We start from the raw sequence: 23,455 nt of genomic DNA, 5'->3' as shown, positions 1-23,455 counted from the left end.
AGTCAATGGTAGATCCAGATGCATATGGGTCGCGAAATGTTTGTGAACACATTCTATTTGATTAATATTGTCAAAATGTTCCTCATTTATTAGAATATAGGTACTGAATAAACGCGACTAGTTGTGGGTTCGATCCCCTCTCGAGGAAATGAAATATTTATTTATTTTATATTTCCATTTTTTCGCTCTGGTGTCCAGGCAAATCGCAGCACTCAACACACAATGCGTTCAAAATTCGGCAGAAAGTAGGGAACGGAGTGTCTTTACACTGTGCTTCCTTTGTCTACCCTCCTGTGTGCGAGATATAGCATGAGGCTGATTTGTTTTTTTTTTAAATAATGAAATGAAAAATTAAAGGTTTCTTACATGTAGATATTACACTCATTGAGAAAATAGACTAGCTTTTTCAACACCGTGCTTCGCCTCGTAACCAGAGAGAAGAAATTAAAATAATACTAGTTATAGAATTGTTTACTTCCCAGACTGGGTATCGAATCCACGACCGTCGCGTTTACAGTCTCACGCTTGTGCCACTGTGCCATTACGGCCTCCAGAATAGTTAAATGTCCTAAATAAATAAATAGTCAAAAAGGCTTTTAACTTGGGTAACAGGCTAAATTAAGCGTATTATCGTGTACCTATAGAGTCCTGATCGAACGTCAAATACTTAATTGAAAATCATCATACTTGCTGGATACATGGTAACCCTTTTGATCGGGACGAGTAGGTGTGGTGGAGTGGAGTGGAGTACACGTGTTTCGGGGAAATAATTAATTTACAAGCACTATTACTGCGACGTAAAAAGGTGTTGTGTTTGTTTTTTAGTTCAAACAGAATGATCATTTTATTATGTAGGTATAATATATTTTTATTTGTGACTTTTAAGACAAAATTAATTACTTACGTATCTACTCAGTATAAAACGAAATTTCGTTATATTAATTAAAACCACTGTTAGTGTGTAATAACTGTAATAAAGGCCTACGCCAGCTCTACATCTACTGGGAGTCCAAAGAATACTCCAAAATGTCCCAAGTTTCTTCAGGCAATCAAGGCTTAATACCGTAGTGAAGTTTCAAGTTCGAAAATTATGGGGAGGGGGTGGGGGTCGTCCGCCGCGTGTCATCTCGTAACATCAAAAATGCATTTAAATCCCGCGCAATAAAAAACAGCGGCGGGAAGTTTCACTATGGCCAAGGGATTGAAGACGCTTGCCTCTGCTACCACACTTTGCAATATAAAATATGTAACCATTTATTCTTTACAATCTACGACCTATTTTCACTTTATGAAAATAATATAACGAAGCGTGAATAGAGATTGGTAAGTTTCTGAATAAAACTAATTAAAACATATCTATGAGTACGCAGTAAGACATGTAGGTAACATTGAAAGAGTGTGGGTTCGAAATCTTTTTGGGGTATATTAATATAATTTTTATATATCTGTGTGTTTTTTATCGTCATAGAAAAATCAGAACGAATTCTGACGCACATTGGCAAAAACCAAGAACGTAGTGGTGTGCTAGTGACACATCACTACGGTCTTGCCTTGTTGTATTTAGTAGGAACAAAAATTTTGCGATTTATAAGGTGCTGGTACGAAGACTTTCTAGGAAGAAGGTATACTATATATAGATTTGTAACGTCTCACGTTACAAAAATGGAAATATAAAATAATATATTTTTTTTACTGTAACACATTTTCTTTGTGTGTTTACGTAATAAAGTCCGACCCGTGGGCCGGACGACCGACAACGTGAGCTAATGTAATAATTAGCCCGCCGACCGATCGTGGCACTGATACTATCAACGTCGCTCTACTCGACTCGACTCTATGTCGTGCGATTTCGTTTTTACCTTACGAAATATTAACTCTGGCATATTTTAATAGCATTTAGTAATAATAGAACAAAACAAATTCCATTAATAATGTACTAGTATAATAATAACAAGAATATCAATTACAAATGAGGTTATTATATTAATATAAATGACACGTGTGTAATATGACAAATTAAGTGAAAATTAAAATAGGCGCCGCAAACCGCGGACATCGATTCGCTATAGTTTGTCCAATTTATCAGTGCTGAGAGTCGTTGGGAAATAATCGTAATCGAACTGAGCACTGCGCCGAACAATATGGGCCGATGTCGGCCTCTCTAATTGGCCCTTACCTGGAGCGCACTCGAGAATGATAAAGCCCCCATTAGCCGCCCTATTATTTACCTACTCGTCATTAGCGTAGACTTCATTAGGATAACGAGATAACGGAGCCAACTCGAGTACGGACTCCCTACTATTTTTGGAGTTTTTGAACGGAATCAAGGAATTCCGTTGAGCAGCTATCGAGCGCCCAAGGAGAAAGAACGAGCTAATTATTTTACAAGCAACGGCACCGCGTGTCCCGTTTCCCCAACGGGAAAGAGAGAAAGACAGTTCTAGAGTCGTAAAAGATATAACGGACCACCCACAATACATTTTACGTCACAGATGTGTAACCCAACACACATTTCTGTCATTAAGATCGCTATCGATTATAATAGGAAAAACATCGACATTGCACGGAACCCTTGGTGGTGTTGGACAAAAAACAGGCCGAATTTATTGTTAATTATAAAAGTCCAGCGTCGAATATTAACCCGGAGATGCGATACCGAGATAGCAGCGGGCCTATTTATTTATTATTTAGATATCCGTTGTTGCGGTCACGACTCCATATTGTTTCGCTGTAATGGCATTAATGACCTCGCTTTAAAGTTGAAGTGTTAATTTGATTTAAAATTATGCCCACGATTACCATCTCCACGTGGAACTTTTACCCTAAGCTTTAATTACGGCGATGATGCTTGATGAAGGTGGCGTGATATGCCTCTTTCACGTTTCATAATAAATAATTATGTTGTTGTTATCTTTTTACGCTTAATATATTTGTTATAAAACAATTTTACTTGTACTGCCAAATTGTATGAAAATATAAAAATTTAGCTTCACGCTGTATATCACATATATCAGGGTAGGCAGGGGAAATTTAGTGTTAAAACACTCTATTCTCTACTTTGCCTCGTTGCCCGACCGAGGAAATGAAAATGTCACATATTTTATTTCCTAGAGTGGGAATCGAACCCACAATCTGCCACGTTTACCCTGCGCCACGCTATAACGCATAATTATGCTAATATAGTTGAATATTTATACAAAGTAAATTGACTATATATTGTTTGATATCTATACATTATAAACATAACTTACATGAGAAGTTGTTCCGAAGTGAATTATAGTGTAATTATTGAATTTGGCAGTTGAAATTCATCCTTATGTGATAAATTATGCAAATTGATACATTAGTTCAAATTAAATGAGGTAGATACTTTTGAATTTCATGTTATTTCTATTAGAGTTGCCTCATAATATTTGTTATCTCGAAATAACATATTATTAGATACATAATTTTATTAAATTTAAAGCCTTGTGATGTTAATGTAAATTAGATTTGTTTGTCTACTGATACGTATGTAAAGTTGAGGTTTTTAATTTCATGATATGACAAAAGAGGTAACGAATAGTTTACTTTACTCATAATTTTTTAAAGTATTTTATATTTTGACGTGATAACGTCTTATAAATCGATGTACGCCGGCTGCATGCACGAAAAAGCATGACTTATTGTCACGTTCCGCCTGTGCTGAGCGTACAAGCGAGAGCGCGAAACAAGAGATAGAGAGGAAGGTTCGGCTCGTGACAAATTTATCCATTCATTATTACTTGTAAGTAAATAGTAAATTATTGCTTGTAATTAATTTGTATAATTAAAGAAAAAAAATGAAATTTAAATCAATCATTTCTTAGTATTATACCATTATTATATACACGTAAAAATACATACATAATATTATAAAATTGCATTACCATTAACCATTTTAATTTCTATTATATTTTACATATTATACAAAATCCGGTCACAAGAATGTCGAATGCAACGATCGTATTGCGACTAAAATACGAGGTTTGTTCGTCGTAAACTTCACATTAATTAGCATCCCGCTAATGAGAAGTTATGGCGGTAATGAGGGCTGGATTCGTATTTATCGGCCTAGTAATTGTATCGGCAGGTCAATGGAAACAACAGTTACCAAAGCATATATCGAAAAGTATTACCAAGTTGTTTTTAATTAATATGTAAAATAAAAAAATATGCGCTATATATAAAGTCGGGGCCAAGCGTGCCAGTGTGAACGCCACAGGTTGTGTGTTCGATTCGCACTCGAGGTGGGAATGTAATGGTGTACCTCGCTCTGGTAACGTGTCAAAGTGCGGCGCTTAATTCCGAAACTTAACATGCAATGCCTCGAGAATTCTTAATGGTAACAGAGTGTCTTAACACTAGATCCATACCCCACTATGTATGGGATATAGCGTGAGGCTGTTTATATATATAAAACAAAAAATATAAATTTATTTTTTGTCCGTAAAAATAACAAATTGAGAAGTAGTACAGCGAGCATAGCGAGATTTCTAAAGTCCACAGAAAACAGTGGTAAGCATTATTATTAAGATACTTTTATTTTATTAAATTACTAGCGGACGCGCGCAGCTTCGCTTACTTATTTTGGGGGTGAATTGTAATAAACCATAAAACATGTGTTCAATGAAATACTTTTAAGAGTCTAAATTTCAAATTTTATAATAATCGGTGGCGTTTTAAAGATTTTTCCATATAAACTTTCAACCCCTTATTTGCACCCTTAGGGGGAGAGTGTTAGAAAACGATGAAATACGTGTTCAATTAAATACTTTTAGAAATCTAAATTTCAAATTTTATAAAAATCGGTGCCGATTTAAATTTTTTTTCATACAAACATTCAACCCCTATTTTACCCTTAGGGTTAAAATTTTTCAAAATCCCTTCTTAGTGGATGTCCAGATTACGAAAGTAAACATCTGTTCAAATTCCATGTTTCTACGCACAGCGATTACGGCTGTGCGTGCGTCTTACCTCAGTCAGTGAGGACAAGTCCTTTTATATATATAGATATATAATTATAGAACGAACAAGAATATAATTAGAAATATATATTTTTATTAATAAATATATCGGTATACATTCATAGGAGCAATTTTTAGACCCCTTTAAGATATCGGATAAGTGTGAATCGTTGTTCGAGACTCCAAAAGAACAAAGCACATTACCTCTAAAGAGGGCGCAAAAAGACGTTAATAATATTCGTCAAAGCACTCCGGTTACATTAAATCAATTTGCCCTTTCCGCGCGGTAAGTAGCGAACGGTGTAATTGATAAGTTGAAATCCTTGTAGCGAGAGGCTAGAGTTTGGCACTGGCAACTCAGTTTCAACGTCATGTGGTATCTTTCTTTGTGCAAATGGTGTAAACGCTTTGCTTATTGTTATAAATATTTAAATATATTATATAATTTAATTTCTATATATATATTATATTCTATATAATATTAAAAAAATGTTATACAATGATTGATAGCTTTATTATGAGAAAAATAAATGGTGAGAAATATAAATGTATATTTCTTTTTTCTTTCTTTTTTCTTAAATAGGAAAATACATAATAAAATTGATAATTTAGTTCAGTGCAGGAAGTTAAAGCGTGTTTAAAAGTGAAAGCTTGCTTGGACGGCCTAATAAAACCGGTCGATATGCCTTCGATAACGATTAATTGCAGTTGAATATATTAAAAGCTCATTGAAAGTAGTTAGCGTGACGACTCTGGCGTATTGCATAATGGGATTTGGTTTTATTTAGGTTAACAACCAAGTAACAACACTATTATTTATATTAGCGTTATAAGTTGTTATGCTTTGCAAAAATCCACACTTTGTATTAGCCAAAATAATGTATGAATATTAGTCTATCAGATTCACACTGTATCCCGCAAACAGCAGGGTAACAGCAGAGTAACAGCAGGGTAACAAAAGGGTAAGAGGGGACTTATTGTTAAGACACTCCGTTCTCCATTTTCCGCCGAATCCTGGAGGCATTGCGTGCTAAGAGGCGAAACTCAACGCCGCGCTTGTCCTCGATACCACAGCGAAGAAATGAAAATATACATTTAAATAAATTTTTCAATATCGATTATATTCATTTATGAAATGTAATATACGTTGTTACATTTGTTCTTGGATGACATTTTACGATATTTAATTAGCCTTCAAGAGACAGTTACCCATGATTCTTATTTTAATGTCTCCACAGAGACCACCATCTATCCTTCATTTTATGGACCTTATATTTTTCTTCAAGCCTCGTTAAATACGTTAATATATTACTATGAAGCGTTATTTTTATGGCACTGTATTTAAATTTAAGATATTCTTAATAATAACAAATTATAAGCACTATTTTATATTTTAACAACAACAAGTCCACACAATAGTAAAGTTTTGAGGTTCCCTATAATAAGATCTTAGAAGGTAATGGAAACACCTTTTATAAATATTTAATCTGTGGTTACAGTTTGAAAGGGATCATAAAGGAGTGCACCGGAACAGATCGTACGACAATATCCTAATTCACTCGCGCGAATGTAATCCATTAGTGTTCCCTCTCAGCCCTCAGCCCCCGGCCCCGAGCCCCCAGCCCCCAGCCCCCATATACCTCCATATCATTTGTATTGGCACATGGTTCATATGACTAATGGACGAGGGCACATTACAGAGACATCTGCTTATTGCAATCGCTGTTATAAAAATGTGATTGACATTGATACGATGTCATTGTTTGTGATATTTTAATCTGATGATCAATATCTATGTTGTATATATATATATTTTTAATGGAATATATAATGTACAAATGTATTAAATAGTATTTTATTGTTAATTTAGTGTTTAATTAATTTGTTGGCTTTTGTTAAAAAGTTAAACGCTAGCAAAATGCATCAGAATGCCGTGAAAATGAGTGTTAAGTAGGGAAATTGCCGTAAACGTGACCGCAGCCGAGAGCTGCATGGAGGTTGCTTAAGGGATTATTAAACATTGCATTAGACACCATTGTAGAGTAAATTAAAAGACTACGATAATGTTCTGACAAGTCCTGCACGTTTTTTTGTAAATCGGAGGATTTGTATTTGGGAACGATATTAGCAATGAGTTTTAATTATGAATTTTAATAATGTTTTATATAATAAAATCGCGACGGTGAGTTTCACGCAAAATGCAATGCCTTCAGAATTCGGCAAAAGCGAGGAAGTGTCTTAAAGGAGGAATAAATAGTGTTTTAACACTTTTGCCAACCCTGTTATGTACGGGATACAGCGTAAAGCTAAAAAAACATACATACAATTGTAGGTATAATAAGAAAAAAATACTTTTTAGTTATTATACCCACAACTTGAAATAATTTAGTAGTATTATTGATATTGAAAAAAAAACAAAGAAATCTAAATTATATAAATAGACACCTAAAAGCTCTATTGGTTTTGTTCTTTATAAATATTATTAACTTAGAAAAAAATTAACACAGAAAAAAATATATTTCTAAAATGTAAACATGGATTTTTACTTAACATTCTACTATTTGCTCTCTCTGTTTAATACACTTACTCTACATAGACACCGTTACGGCGTTTTCAGAAAAATTAAAGAAAGTAATCAGCGGAATTACGGCGGCTACTAAAATATGTATTCGTCATAAAAGTATGCGTCTACTTCTGTGGAGGATAAATATTCATTATGGATCGTGGGGCGTTTTAGTGGGATTAAATGCTATTAAGCGCGTCGCGATGCTCTCACGAATCAATCGATGTGTCGGTCTGTTGTGGGGGGGCTTGGTATTCACCTAAATAGTAATAGAACTTAGAAGAAAAGAAAGTAATTGAAAATAAAAGGATTTTAATTCCAAAATATGATATTATGTATGAGGTTCGATCCGCACTCGAGGAAATGAAATATTAATTTAAATTTATATTTTCCTTTTTTCGTTCTGGTGCCGAGGCAACACGCACACTCGAAAAATTCGACGGTAAGTGGAGAACGGAGTATCGTAACACTAAGTTCCTTCTGCTGATTTTTTTATGTTAAGAATTCCTGTTTTATATTTTGGTTAATTTTGAAACATTAAAAGTTACATGCACGTATTAAGTATTATTTAAAGACAACATCTACCAGTGTCTCACCGCGTTTCTGCGGCTCGGCCGGTTAATTACTAGAGTAGTCCCACACTCCGAGTAGATACTTCTCAGCGCTCACATCAATTATATTTTTAAATAAGCCTTACTTTATTATATTAATTACGAGTTCTGTTTTTGTTAATATCATATCATTGATATTGATTGGAGACCAGTTGTGTAAGGACACAAGCGTGCTGCTGAAAATGTGTGTTCGATTCCCATTTGAGGCAACGTTAACTGATAACGAGGCAACGCGCGCCATGGAATTCCACTACTCAACACGCAATGCCTCCACAATTTGGGCAAAAACAGAAGTGCCTTAATGAGAACATAATTTCTTAACACTAGGTTCCCAGGTCACCCCTGCCTACCCTGCTATGTTCGAGATACAATGGAAACTAAAAAAAATGTTCATGTATATATTGCTTATTAATAATGAAATACAAACATAAGCAATACAATTTTGTAATTACTTTTGTATAGCAACCAATTTTATTATATAGATAGTTATTTAAAAAGAATAGTTAAAATCTATCTCCCAATATGAATAATACAAGTTCTAAACGCAGCAAGACGTCTCGACGTGTACCAGCGTTGTAAACATTACTCGAGAGCTACCCACTAATTAATTACTCAACTCGCTTTCAATTAAATTACCTCAGGACGGGAGCATCGACACGCACAGAAACGGGCGATTAAGATCGTTAATGTCGATCAATTTTACTCGTTAGCGATCAATAATTACATTATTAATGTAGTGTTTGTACGAGATTCTATTAGATATAGAGGTATTTGTGTTTGTGTATACACAATACTTACTCTAATATGATATCTCGAATAATTCCTTAAAGTTATTAGGGATATAAATTAAGAACGTATAAATTCACAAACTATTCGAATTTAGCGAGGCAGGCGGTGGAACAGCGTCTTGATATATCGTCTGGTTTTCCACTTTGTTAATACAGCTTTAGGTAAAAATTTCATCAAAAAAAGAACATTTATATAATCACTAAATCCGTATATTCCCACGAATAAACGCACAGTAATCGACATTCTTAATTAAAACAGGAGATACAAATTATGTATTCACATTAAAGATTACCAAGTCTTCAAACTTAGTTTAATAATTATTAATTATTCAAAATCATCACGGCATTCCTTTAATGGCATTGCATATCTTCGCATTTCAAAACAAGCAACAGCTATATTTTAAATAGCAAATTCAAAAACACAAACAAAAAAGTTGAAAATAAAAACATGATTTACAAATTTGTATCTTAAATGCGGAACACTAAAACTAAATTGGCCACTCCGAACTAGTTGAACCGAGTTTTAAACTGCGCCCTTAGGGGGGAGGAGGGGCAGGGGACGTTTTAATTACGGCGTTTAAGTAAAAGCGGCGCAACATCTAGCTAGGTGCATTACACAGATTCAACCACCAAAAGCCTCCCACTTAGCTAATGAAACATGTTCGTGTATAGTGTTTTAAGCGTCGTCGCAACGAGGCCTTCTGAGCATTGTGCTCACGAGCGCCGAGCACCCAGCGGCACTCGAGCCTCGCAGCGCGGCCGGATTCGGCGGACTCGCCTCCGCAAATCCTCATTTACTTGCATTATTTTAATGGAGCTATTGTGGGCGGATGTCCTTTGTCGTGTGCAGATGCGGATCCGGCGCACCGGGCTGTGGGAAATGTGCCGGTGCATAAGTGCATCACTGGCCTCGTTCGGCTGCTCGATCCCGAATTAAATAGCAGAAAGCTCCATTTCAATTTAGGGAATTTGAATAGATTCATTTCGGGATCACAGAAGAAAATGAGGTTTATTGTAGTCGTAAAGTCGATGAAATAGACGCAACCGGAAAGCGACGTATCCATTTAACTAATTAACTGGGACGAAGTCGTTCCGAAGCCGCGGTCGTCTCCGCAGAGATCCCTTGGACCTCTAATAACTGGCTTCTCTAATAAGCTAAGAGGTTGTCTTACTTGTATAAAAATGCAATCGACGTAGAAGAAAGCTTGACGACGTCGTTTAAACTTTTCAAATTTTCTTCGTAGTCGTTTAAATAAAAAGGTTACATATGTGAAATTTTCGGTGGAGTTGGAATTATTTTAAGATTTTTTGCATTTTAGTCATGATAAACATAATTATTAAATATCTATTATTAATAGCAGTATTTATTACTACATATGAATTTAATATTTGAGGACAATGTTATTCAAATTTTTCGTCAAAAAATATTTAACTATAAGTCTTTCGGAGCCTAATCTACCTTCCTTAGATATTAATTAAATTAAACGTGAACTGGTGTCCAATGAATAAATTAGGCACTAATTTCTTGACATACTTTGTTAAAAGCGGATCACCTTGCCCGTAATACCAGTAATGTTGCTATAATAAAAGTTATAGCTATCTTAATAATTCGTTTAGTTTAGCGCACGCACGTAGAGATTATAAAATTAAATATCTTTTAAATTTTGAAATAATAATTATTAATTCAAAAGTTAATTTACATTCACACTTCCTAGCTGACGTGATTATATTTTATTTTTATTTTTCTAAAAAAAAACAAACATTTTTTCATTTTAAGAGCTTACCAAATTGTACGTCTAACTACGTGAATCTTTTTTTTTTCTACTTCACGCCGTATCCCGCATATAGCACTGTAGAAAGAGGGTACCTAGTGTTAAGACACTCCGTTTTTCCATCGAATTTTCAAGCCAATGCCTATTGAGTGGCAGAACTCAACGTCGCAAAAGTAATATAAATCATTACTGAATATCAAATAATACTATAAAATTATACCTTTTAAGAAGTTATAAATAACCAAGAAACATTAATTCAGATGGTTATTGTTTTAATTAATATTTATGAAGGTTTCATAATAGTAGATATAATAAGTGTGCAAACGATTAAAAGAAAAGAAAACAACGAATCATTAGCGTCACGCAACAAACGTACCTAGTGGATTTTAGTTCTGACAAGTACTTTTTCGAAGTATGCTATTATTAAAATTTAAAAAATGTGAAAATATTTTGTTCGCTATTCTTCACTAACAATTTTATTATTAAAATTAATAACAAATCGAAATAAAATAATATATTTTAATTATCTTATTCAATTAATATGGAAAAAAATTTAATTTAAAAAAATATACTTTTAATAAGTAACTTTCGAATGTCGTGCTACTCGTAACTAACGGCAAACGATCTCGCGTGCCACTATTCACAGTATATAGAAATAAATTGTTAATAGATAAATATCAGAAGCCATCAATCAAAATGTCCAACTTTGTCCAAACGTTTGTTGAACTCAAATACCGATGTAGATCGTCTGTGGCCAACAAACAAACACCAAACTTTATCGTTGCTCACTTAACTTTTGAGTTTAAGACCTCACCTGTCCAGCTCAGAGCGTCAGAGAGGTGAGATGAGAGAGGTACCCCGAGCCTAGCCCGAAGCCAGGTCCTTTGTGAAAGATTTCCAAAGCGTGTGCAAGGCTACTTTGATGTCGAGCCCAGCGGGGTAATTTGGAAAAACGTTATTTAATTAACTTTCGACAAGTCTGAGTAATCGCATTACAAAGCCATCCTGTGAACGGTCAAGTCTTTGAACCGGCGGCGGTGAGGGCGGTCCCGAACCCAAACTTGATTTTTACACCCACTACATGCAATAAAGGCGCTGTCATTTTCAGGTGTTTTCCAATTAATATTGCGCCTTTGACCACCGTAGCTCACACAAAGTAATAGCCGCTCTTTGTTACCTAGTTAACAATATAGTTTTAATAAAGCCGTCAGCGATAGATCCCCCGGCGCTACGACCAAGTGTCTATTTAGTTTATGTAATTACGAAACAAAACTTCTTTTATTTGTAATGTTATACAACAGTTTTATGAGTCACCGAAATAAGTTTAGGGAAATTTAAACTTTGGAATTGGTTAACAGAGCATTTTGTGAGTGCCGTAAGCAAGCGCTCGAGACGAGGAGTAGCCCGCGGCGGTCGGACCATGGTCGTCTCTACGAGATAATTAACTCTATGAACTATCCCTGTGTGAAGACTGAAGAGCTACAATTACAAATTTACATCACAAGGTTTGTGAATATTAGCATTGTTTTATTCTTTATTTAATCAACGGAATGGGGCATTATTTGTGGTCTATTTGTAGTATATTAGGGTTTAAAATATGGTCAGTTTATTATGATAGGTGGTGTTAGAAGTTCGCGCGTTCCGGCCGAGTGCGTCCTTCATACAAACAAAGCGGACTTTGTGCGGTGTTCATTGAGCAGCTTAATTGCATTTCTTCGCTGCTTCTCTATGTTCCTTGCACGTCTCATAGTTGAATTAATATGCTAAGCAGTGTTTTCAGTAAGTTAAATATTCTGTTTTTGTAATTGAATTTTAAAATAAAAATCATCGTCATGCTGTATTCCGCACAAAGCAGAGTAAGGTAACTTAACTAGTGTTAAGACACTCCGCTCCCCACTTTCCGCCGAATTCTGGAGGCACTGCATGTTGAGTAGCGGAACTCAACGCCGCACTTTGCCGTTATTGACTATTCTTTGTGCATAAAACAGAATATAGGTTAGTGCAAGTTTGGGAATTATCTCAATTGCTTCTTGTACGACTATAAGCAAATCAATTAATTAAGTGGCCGACTAATATAAATAAATTTAATTTAATATCTTCACTTGTTACATAAGGTACAAAACGTTATATTTATAATGGTCCGGTAATAAAAAAAAACGATTGGCTGTTTTTCAATTATTGTTCTTATCACAAGTCGTGTAAAGTTGTAAATAGTTTCTAACTAAAATAAACACTCGCTTCATGTCGCCTCTATCTGTCTGCTTCGTTTATGATTCTTGAATTTTTAAAACCACTGAAAGGGCATGCATTTTGTATGTAATATTAAAAGAAATAGAAGCTATGTCTACGTTGTCTTATAGCTCTCCAGCGATACAATTTTAGAGTATATTTAATAAACGTAACATAATGACTCAGTGTCATATAAAATATTAATTTTATAGTAATCTATTAATTAATAACTTTTCCTAAGTTAAGGTAATACGAAAATGAATTACAAGCCTTATCCCTAATGTGCCTTCAAAATTTTCATTACGCACAGATAATATGCTCACTTTAATTAAAACTAATTACTTATGTCCGTTTTATTATGCCATATTTGCTACCGGAATTAATTAAATATTTTACGTGTTGGTGCTTTAGTCACGGATAATAAATGTCCCGTAATTGTTTGACCGGAATGTTTTAACCGACTGCGAATTTTAAATGAGGTATAAGTTAATAAATTTTATTATAATTTAATTTCTAAGCATAAATTAATTTAGTTATGTGCGGTTTTAGTTTAGACTTGAATTGAAGTTTTTTTTTTTGTTGTTATCGAGTAGCAGATTTATGTGATGCTTTAAATATATTATTTATATGAACAACATGCACAAATGGTGTAAAGACCGGTAATTATGATAATATTTTACCTTAAAAAATATAAACAGTTAAATATTAAAATAAAAATTTTGTTAAATAATCAATGCGCGAAATTTTATTGAATAAAAATATTTAAAATACGCATTTTTGTTATTATATATATTAAAACAAGCTCAACAAAAACATATTTTCGAAGTATAATTAATTTAGAAAATGTTTAAATTAACTTAACATAATAGTTTACGAAATACATACCTACCAAAAAGGTAATTAAGAACATTGCCCATGAGCGGAGGTCTAGGATGAAAGATAATAATACGGCGGTATCATATTTCTTACCCAACCTCAACTTTTGTTATTAGATAGTAGATTTAAAAGTGGGTGACCTTCAAAACTTTGTCTCATATAGACGAAATCCTGAGATAAAAATGAAACAATAACCTATTTAGGATGTATCAAATTATTTAGTTTTAATAAGAAGTAACCCTATTTAGATATAGAAAATATGAACTGTTGAAACGGACGGTACCTACATACATAAAATTTAATATTTAATGATAAAAATAATGAAATCACTAAAATATTGCAATGACTACGTATATTTAAATACAATACAATGTATGAGTTTATATAAAAGTTTTAGTTTATAATAATGTTAGGTTAGGTTAACATTTACAAGCCTGCAACTAATCATATCTGGTAATTGTCATTAGTGCGTGCGGTGAGCTTTTGGATCAAATACTAATGTTTTGAATATAATTTCATAGTCAGGTACTCTGATTATTATTTATTATATCTGTGTAACCGACCTATGTGTATCTATTACAATTCATAATTAATCAGATAATTATGTCACGAATAATGTAATTGTAGGCCACATGATTTATTATTGCTCGTAATTCCTATGTGAACCTACTACTGTTAGGTAACCTACTATGTACTTTACTGCCAGTGGATCAATTAAAAATAATTGATAAACAAATTGTTTGATAAAGAGAAAGGGCAAAAATGTTACAACGTTATTTCTATAATATATATTAGTGACAATAATAAAATAATAGCAGACGAAATATATAAAATATTTATTTTCCCATACCTCCTCATAGTCTCTGTGCGAGTGTTGCGCGGGCGCAGGCAATGCTCATTCTCGTGAGCGGCGCGGACGACCCACTTTGCCCTTGCGCACGGGGGCGCCGGGCGTCGCGTTCGCGCTTTTCATAAGTTTTTGCCAGTCTTGCTCGCAAACTAGTGACCCCGCCAGCATGTAGTATCTAAAGATACAATTATATTTTTAATGATTACAAAAATATATTTCACCCTATCATTATTAAATTATATTAGAAACCTTGTCGAAATATTAAAGTTAAAAAAAAATAATGAGCGGCATTGTATAAAATAATTAAATTAAATATGCCGTTAAATGAGCACAAATCCGAATTTTATATTATAACTAATGCGATATATTTTTCTAAATAGCCATTACTAGTAGTTATTATTAAATATTGTTACGTTAGACGACTACCAAAGAGGAGAGCCAGAATAGAGACTCACCTATCGCCCTGCATAAGGTGTGATCCGCACTTCGAGCACGCGAAGCACTTTATGTGGAAGACATGGAGAGGTTGCTGTGGTGCATTCGTCCGCATCACGAACTCGCTTGCGGGTATTGCCTGGCCGCACGCTGCGCACGCGCCGCTCGAGCCGAACATTCTGAAACAATGATGACATATTGAATATGATTATGGGACAGCAAGAAATATATGTCAAGAATATAAGAAAAGATTGTCTCTAAAGAAAATAATAATTTGTTCGTATAAAAAAATAGAAAATAACGATATTAAAAAAAAACACATATTAATCCCTGTTACATTGCAAATTAGCTTTAATTCAAAATGTTATTATTAGAGTAAAGGGATTCTTAGTCTAATATGTTAACTATAATTAGGTAGAAAGAAGTATCGAACAATGTAACGTTGCTCGCTACGCGAGTGGTGTAGTCGCCTCAGGTTATGCTTTAAAGTGCATTGTCTAAGGGCATTAATTAAACTTTTATATACCAGTAACATACACTTTATATTATAAAATGGATATATAAATCATATTAATAAATTCGGGTTGGATATAATATCATAATTTTAAACGTCTTCAAAGGATTAATAATTTATTAAAATATATTAACATATGTTAGGAATATGAAAGGAACCAGAAGGAACATGGGAACCTAATGTTAATGGTAAGCACTCCGTTCCCATTAAGTCACTTCCGTGGTGAGTGGCGGAACTCAACACCGTGACTGGGAATCGAACCAACAACCTGTCGCGTTTATATTCGCACGCTGTCATATTATATTACGAAATATAAGAATCGTTTTTATAAAAATATGTTTCGTTAAGATGCATTATTTATAAAAACGCAAGTGATTTATTGCGAGGCTTTACCTATATGGCTTAAGGTCGATTTACCATTTAAGCGTGTAATTGAGGTTTATAAACTATGAGAAAATATATAAACTAATAAGTCAGTAATGTGATCAAAACGAATTAAGTATAGTCTCCATATACGTTAGTGGCATAGTTATTGAAAAATATAAAATGGTTACATAAATAACATTACATTGTAAATGTCTATGAAAATTTGGATTTCTATCATATTTTTTTATTAGTGTAGTTAATCTATCTATCGACAATCTGTGTGAGAAAATATTGCAACTCTACGTATTCAGTTTCGGTGAAAATGCAATACTTCCGCATGAAGCTGATGTCCTTGTCAAGAAGATCAGGTCAATAGAAAAAATGCTTTATAAAAGCAATTTTCTCGTTATTTTTTTGTTTTTTTTATAATAATCACGAATGTCGGTCGCACGAATATTTTACTATAAATGGACGTATTGATATGAAAATTAAAATTATTTATGTATTATTTTATTAACAAACAAAACGATCATACATTGTAAAAGAAATAGTTGATTGGTTTGATATCCTATAACGTAAGCGCAAGTATCAGTTATCCCCAAGTCACTCAATAGCCCAGGGCGCTTGTTGCAGCTGTTGTCATTTAATGGCCTCATTTAATACTTAATGAGCAATCATTGCATCGGCTCTTAGCACCAGACCGCCATATTACTTACAGCCGGACAGAATATTAATAAATCGCAACAATCCGTTCAAAAGCAATCAAAATTTAATTACCTGCTTCTTCGCCGTGATATAATTTGAGGCGGGCATCCCTAAAAGATAAATTTGAAAGTCTTAAAAGATAAATTCACTTCAATCACTCGCAGCAAATAGGATTTCGTTTCATTTACTCCGGTAAGAGCGTTTTCAATTAAGGAGCGCCCGACAAACAGTAGGTATCGGCGTATGAAGGTAAAATTAATTAAACCGAGCCAAGACAAACATGTACGAATCTATTTGTGTTGGACGTTCGCGAGGTATGTGCGATATACGATACACGATATGCGAACTTATCCTATCGATAAAATATTGAGAGCTTTTCGTACCCGGCCGAAGATCTTACTAGGAATAATTTTAACCAAATCAGGAATTCTATTTAGTTTTTTAATATTTGTTTTTTTTAATGTAACTTGAGATAATTAATTACCCATTTATTTACACGTATGAAAACTTGATTAAATTTTCAGGGATAGGGAATTAAATTAATGTCAAAATACTTTTGGATTACCTTTACATAAATACGTGACGGGGTTTATTAGAATTCGCAATCGGAACTAACTTTTAGGTTTCCTTTCAAACTGATATTAATTAAGACGTATGTGTAATGAGGAAGTTCGGTGCCGTCGCCGTCGCACAAGCCAGTCGAAGTTTATTTGCCTTCGTTACGTGTAAAATTGAATACGTCGCCGTGAATCCTCATTAATTTAAGATGAAGACTGTATCTTGACATGTTATTTTATTCATTACGGGAGTGTCTCGAGTCTGAATGTACACGTGTCGAGTTTAGATTGTTATAAGGAACATAATTTAAAAGCTTTCAGAGAGATCATTAGTGGGAAGGGGGGAGATGCGAGAAACATTTTATGCTGTACCTCCTAAACATTTGATGTGAGGTACCTTTGTATAGCCTATATATAAAATACTAAATATGAAGACAATGGTTTCAATTGACTTTCGACGATAGGTTTAAATGATGACGATTAATAAAGTGTAAAGAATCTACAAATTAAATAACATAAAAATTAATCAATAAATTTAAATAAAATGTTTAAGCCTTCTGAATTTCTTACTACTCCCACTGCAATTAATCTCAAATATTTCTACTCTACATTACAATTTTAATAAAAACTATATAAAACTTTATTAATAAAGCAATAAAAAAACTCCATACTCATTAAAAAATTAATTAGCAATCAAATAAAAAAATTAAAACTCCAAAATCCTGCAACGCGTAAGCGGCTTACAAACTTAATGGAACAAAACTTCGCAGGCAAATCCTCTCCGCGACTTAAACTATATTAGAAAGATAAAATACGTTAATATGGAAATTGATGTAATGTAATTGTTTAAAATTGGATCACTGTAATATATTTTTGTTAATTTATAATAGGTGTGTCATTTTATAATACATTTATTTATATGTCTAATTAAAAAAGTACAAAAAAAAATGTTTGTACATTAAACATTACGAAAAAAACATTAAGGGTAATGAAAAAATTGTAATACAAATCTAAGATTTGAATTTTGAATAAAATATACACTATTGTTATAGACCAACTCTCTAATTGCCAAAATTCACAAGTTCAAACTTCGTTCATTAATAAAAAATAAATATATTTTAGTAAATTAGAAAAATATTATATATAAATATTTTAATGATTAAACGAGGATTATATATTATTCTGCAATCTCTTAACAAAAAACAGATGTTTTTTTTTAATTTATAAAAGCTGAGCTATAAAAGTTTTAATTATAAAAATATTAAAATTAATGTATACTTCGGATCTGAAAGTTTGAAATGGATCAATGAACCAATTTCCACGGCGTACGGGAGCGGGATATCTTACTTGTTGCTCAGATTCCGAGCAAGATATACCTAAGAGGAAATGTTTGTTAATTCCAATTTCAGTTATTACTTCATTAGTGCTTATGCTTACCCAGAAACATGTTAGTTTTACAAAGTTCCGGGTTTGGTTCTCAGTATTTGATTAAAATTATTTTACAGATATTTTCTTATACATTATTTCCTATCAATATAGGTAAGGTAAGAGGCCCTCATGGCGCAGCGGCACAAGGTGTGACTGTAACGCGACGGTTGTGGGTTCGATCCCCACTCGTGGAAGTGAAATATTTATTTACGTTTACATTTCCATTTCTTCGCTCTGGTGTCGAGGCAAAGCGCGGCGTTGTGTTCTGCCACTCAACACGCAAAGCCTCCAGAATTCGTCAGAAAGTGGGGAACGGAGTGTCTAAACACTAGGTTTCCCTCTGCCTACCCTGTTGTGTGCGGGATACAGCGTGAAGCTGTTTTTTTTTTAATATAGGTATAAAGGGTGTAGGGAAAATAATTCCCCGATTGTTATGCAACCTATAATATGTTCCAAGTTTGAAATACGCTATTTTAGTTTCATCCATCATTCAAAATAAGTTGATTGATCAATACTCCAAGTGTGATTCGCCAATAGTTTTCAGCTAGGCTTTTAGTCTGTCTGTTTTCCTCGACAACACGCGGAGTTATAAAGCTGAAAGTAATATCAAATAGCCAGGTCTACAATCTCACAGAGCGCAGAAAAAAAATAGATTTGAAAGTCAACTAAAACAAGATAAGTTTATGCTTATTATTACTGTGTAAGCAAAAGGGTACTTCCAGATGATCTAGTGTTCTAAAATTTGATAAGAAGTTAAATTATAGTACCAATATAATGTAAAAAATAATCTTAATCCGGGCTAAAGGTATCATGTATAGGAAAAAAGACTGTATATTCGTTGCATCGTATTAAAATAAGCAGAGCAACAAATGAATCTACACTAAAGTCTACCAACATAAAAAAATATGATATGTAGGTACTTACTGAGGTATTTTTATTAATGCTCATTAAATGTATTTTTAAAACTAGGTGTTACTTTTTATTTATTTAAGTTTCACAGTGTACCAAACATAGGCACAGGGAACCTGGCAACCTAGTTTTCTGACCTACCTAAAATTCTGGAAGCATTGCGTGTTGAGTGGCAGAACTCAATACCACACTTAAGCCTGGGTACCAAAGCGGAGAAATTAAAATATTAGATATTTTATTCCCTCGAGTGGGAATCGAACCCCTGCGCGGCGACAACCTTTAACTATAAAGTTATTTTCATAGATGTAAAATCTATTATTTAAACTACAAATACAAGCACATACATATTTGGTAGCTTCGCTCATTTTATCTTAACGTAGGTAGGTATATTTTGGTGATATAGGTAGGTATATTCTAGTAATACGTCCCTCATTTGCAATTATTAAGAGTATTGCGACCTAAATGCCAAAACTCTCTGTATCAAAACTCTCTGTCCTCTCTGTTACCTGACAGAACCAGACTACCCTACTAGATACAAACACACACCGAATAAAGATAAAAGCAAACCGAGTCAACTCTAAGCCCAAGCAATAAAGATCGCTTACAGCTAGTTACGGTGGTAATAAAGCAGGCGAGTTATCGGATGTCGTTATAATCACAATGCACGCTAGGACGAGGACGTGGTGGTGTATCAAGTTAGCACGTCGTTAGCAAGGAACTCGTTAGCGACGCGTGGCGTCGACAAGGCAAGAATTTGCTAATGACGCGTGCCCGCTCGCAAGATGCGGGACGGAACACTCTTGTACTCTTGTATTGTCTACGTATGTTCTGGTAGATGGGAGGCAGTCGAGGTTCAGGGGTTCAGGTGTGGGACTGTAACGCGATGGTTGTGTGTTCGATTCGTTCTCGGGGGAATGAATTGTTATTTGTAAATGCTATCATTTATTAGCTCTGATGCCAAGGCAAAAGCACGACGTTGTTCCGCCTTTCAATACGTAAGGCCTCGAAAATTTGACGTAAAGTGTGGACAGTCTTAACAATAGGTTTTCTCTGCCTACCTTGATATATGTGAGAAACAGGGTGAAGCTTGTAGATATTACCAGGCAACTTTAAAAAATTGATTCGTTTTAAAAGTTCATTATAAAATGAAATAGCGGATCAAAATGCTCACTGTTAGTGGAAATTGAAATTAAATATGACGATATTTTGTGTGAAATAACATGGTAAATTATTAGAACGGTAAAATAATCAAAAGTTAATTTGTTACTACAACAATAAGAATAAAATTTAGTGGTGATAAATATCTAGAGCGGAACCGATCAAAAGGCTCTAAAAACAGATTTACCATTATTCCACTAAAATGATTGATATATATCAATAAAATAAAAGAATCCGGGTGCATACAATTTATTTAAAAAAACAAACTATAGTATTTTATAAACATTAACGGACAACCGTGGAGCAATCTCGTATTCAAATTGACATAGGTAGTAAAACAACAGAGCCTCCGGACTAAGTTCCATAAACTCGTTCCGAACTCCCCTCTACACACTCTATCGGCGATTTTTAATTAAGTCCCTAGCGAGCGTCGAGCGAGCAAAGTAACACCATCAATTCATTATCCTAAACTCCCGCCCGATTGTTCCTGGCTCGCTACTTACGCAAACTTTCATTTTAATCAAGCATTTAATTAAAAATTATCCGAGAAAAACAAAATAAGCCCGTTAGGGCGGTCTGGAACTAATTAAGGCGCATACGATGAACCGTCCTACAGCGGCCGTAAGGTGAGCGTCCTTTAATTAAACACTTGTTCTACTTCAGTGGCCGTTCGCGCCGCTTACCCAACTATTACGACACTATGGAAAAATACTATAACTACAAGTTAAATTGTATCGATAAAGACGTTTAGTGGTGAAAATATGTGAAAATCAATAATTATTTATTATCAATCTGTCCTGTAATTTTTAATTAAACTTTAAAGCATAAACCTTCCGTCCCACAAGAAATTATAAAGAATGATCAGCACTTTCCCGTAATAGTGAAACTTTTTGTAGCAAAAATTATTTAAGTAATAAAATTAGTGGTCGTCCGATAACTTAGGTAGCTACACGATAATATATATTTAAAAATATTTTTTTATTATTAAGAATAGCATATAACATTCTTGACAATAGGTATACATCTGTAGTTTTTAAAAAAAAAATGTACCCGGCAGTAGCAGGTACCTAAGTTACAATTATTTTACGCTGTATCTAAAATAGTTGTATAAAAAAATTGTAACTTGAGCATTACCAGAGCGAGAAAGTGAAAGTATTAATAAATAATATTTCATCGCCCGAGTCGGAATCGAATCCACGATCGCCACGTACACGTTATACGTTAGTGCCCCTGCGCCAGGACTGCATAACACACAACGGAAATTACAAATTATACTAAGTTATATTTTCATTTGCCCACTTAGTAATTTGGTAACCATGCAGGCATGTGTGGCGTGAGCTCCGCCGCTTAACTCGCAATCTCAAGTACGGGCTGGAAAGCAGAGAAAGGATTGTCTTAAGGTTCTTCAAACGATATTAGATTATACTTAACATTGAAGGGGGCGTTGGCGAGGACACATATCTAACAATTTTTAAAAAGTTGTTAATTTTTTTTAAATTGTTAGATATGTGTTATTTAAAAATAAATGGAATTGGGGGGACAATTAATGAATAAAATTAAGAAACACGTCATTATACAAAGGCAGGCAGAGCTCAAAACCGATATCCCCAAATAAAACAGAACGCGGGCGGAGCAGACGCAAACTTTTCTAATTAATGTTAATTTATCAATTAACTTGCGCTAAGAATTAATTATCTCAGTATTACGATCCCTGACTTTATTAATAAACTTTCACTAATCAATCTTCTACAATAGCCTGGCAGGAGTATGGAGAACCGGATTATAGTAAATAGTGAAATTTTAAACGTTATATTAAAATCTTCCTAGTAGGTATATACTCAACACGCAATGCCACCAGAATTCGGCAGAAAGTGGGGAACGGAGTGTCTTAACACTAGGTTCCCTCTGTCTACCTTGCTGTGTGCGGGAGACAGTGTGATTTTTTTTAAGTAGGTATATAAAACCATTCATATTGTAACTATACAAATATTCATATAACATTTTTAGATATAAATTAGACAAAATTATTAGTAGTAGACAGAACTTGTTTTGCGAAACACATTTAAATAATATAAATTGTCGATTTATAACACTTAATTACGCATTTAAATTATTTGTGGATTTAGTATTCATTTCGACTATTTAAGAAACATCAGGTTGTTAGACAAGTTCTGACGTAGAATACAAGTATTGATACATTTCAAATGCTCAAATCTATGATCTTATAAAAGCAAAATTGGATATAATTTTCTATACAATTAGTAAACAAAACACAGCATTGAGATACCGACGGACACTTACTAATTCATAATTCCAGTCACATTTAATTAAAGTAATAAGCGTCGGTCAAACACATCAGATTTAATTGGCCGCGAGCGTGCGTATTAATTACACCAATTATCTGTAACATTCATAAATAATAATAATTTATTGCTGGCAACATTTGTCAAAAGCCGCGCTCACACGATGAGCTAATCGACTATCACCGCTAATTGCCCCCGTCCCCGGCGCGGCGCCCACCTGCCCCGCGCCCCCGGCCCGTGTGCCCCGCGCCCCCGCCGCCCTGGCCCCGGGCACGGGCGGCCCCCCTACCCGCCCGCCCGCCGCTAACTAATTAGATAAGTTTGCAACTCCACTGTACTTCTGGTGGCCCGCTCCGCCGGTAAGCATCAATCTTTTTAATTAAACATTTTTGACGCTGCAACACGA

At 34.2% G+C, this 23,455-nt stretch overlaps 1 protein-coding gene across 2 annotated transcripts in view; it reads right to left on the bottom strand.

Annotated features, from left to right (window-relative positions):
• Nucleotides 1–23,455, bottom strand: part of LOC146541595 (LIM domain transcription factor LMO4) — a 121,295-nt gene that overhangs the window by 15,063 nt on the left and 82,777 nt on the right. For both annotated transcript variants that reach the window (XM_085189502.1, XM_085189492.1), the window contains exons 3-4: nucleotides 15,130–15,288; nucleotides 14,675–14,849 (exon numbers count right to left, since the gene is read on the bottom strand). In XM_085189502.1, coding sequence (XP_085045628.1) covers nucleotides 14,720–14,849; nucleotides 15,130–15,288 — 289 coding nt within the window. In that variant the 3' untranslated portion in view covers nucleotides 14,675–14,719. The remainder of the gene's footprint in view (nucleotides 1–14,674; nucleotides 14,850–15,129; nucleotides 15,289–23,455) is intronic.

This window comes from Heliconius melpomene, chromosome 1 (genome assembly GCF_056956725.1).
Source record: "Heliconius melpomene rosina isolate 202511_hmr_F chromosome 1, ASM5695672v1, whole genome shotgun sequence".
NCBI classification, from domain to species: Eukaryota; Metazoa; Arthropoda; class Insecta; order Lepidoptera; family Nymphalidae; genus Heliconius; species Heliconius melpomene.
This window is presented reverse-complemented; position numbering and strand designations above follow the sequence as displayed.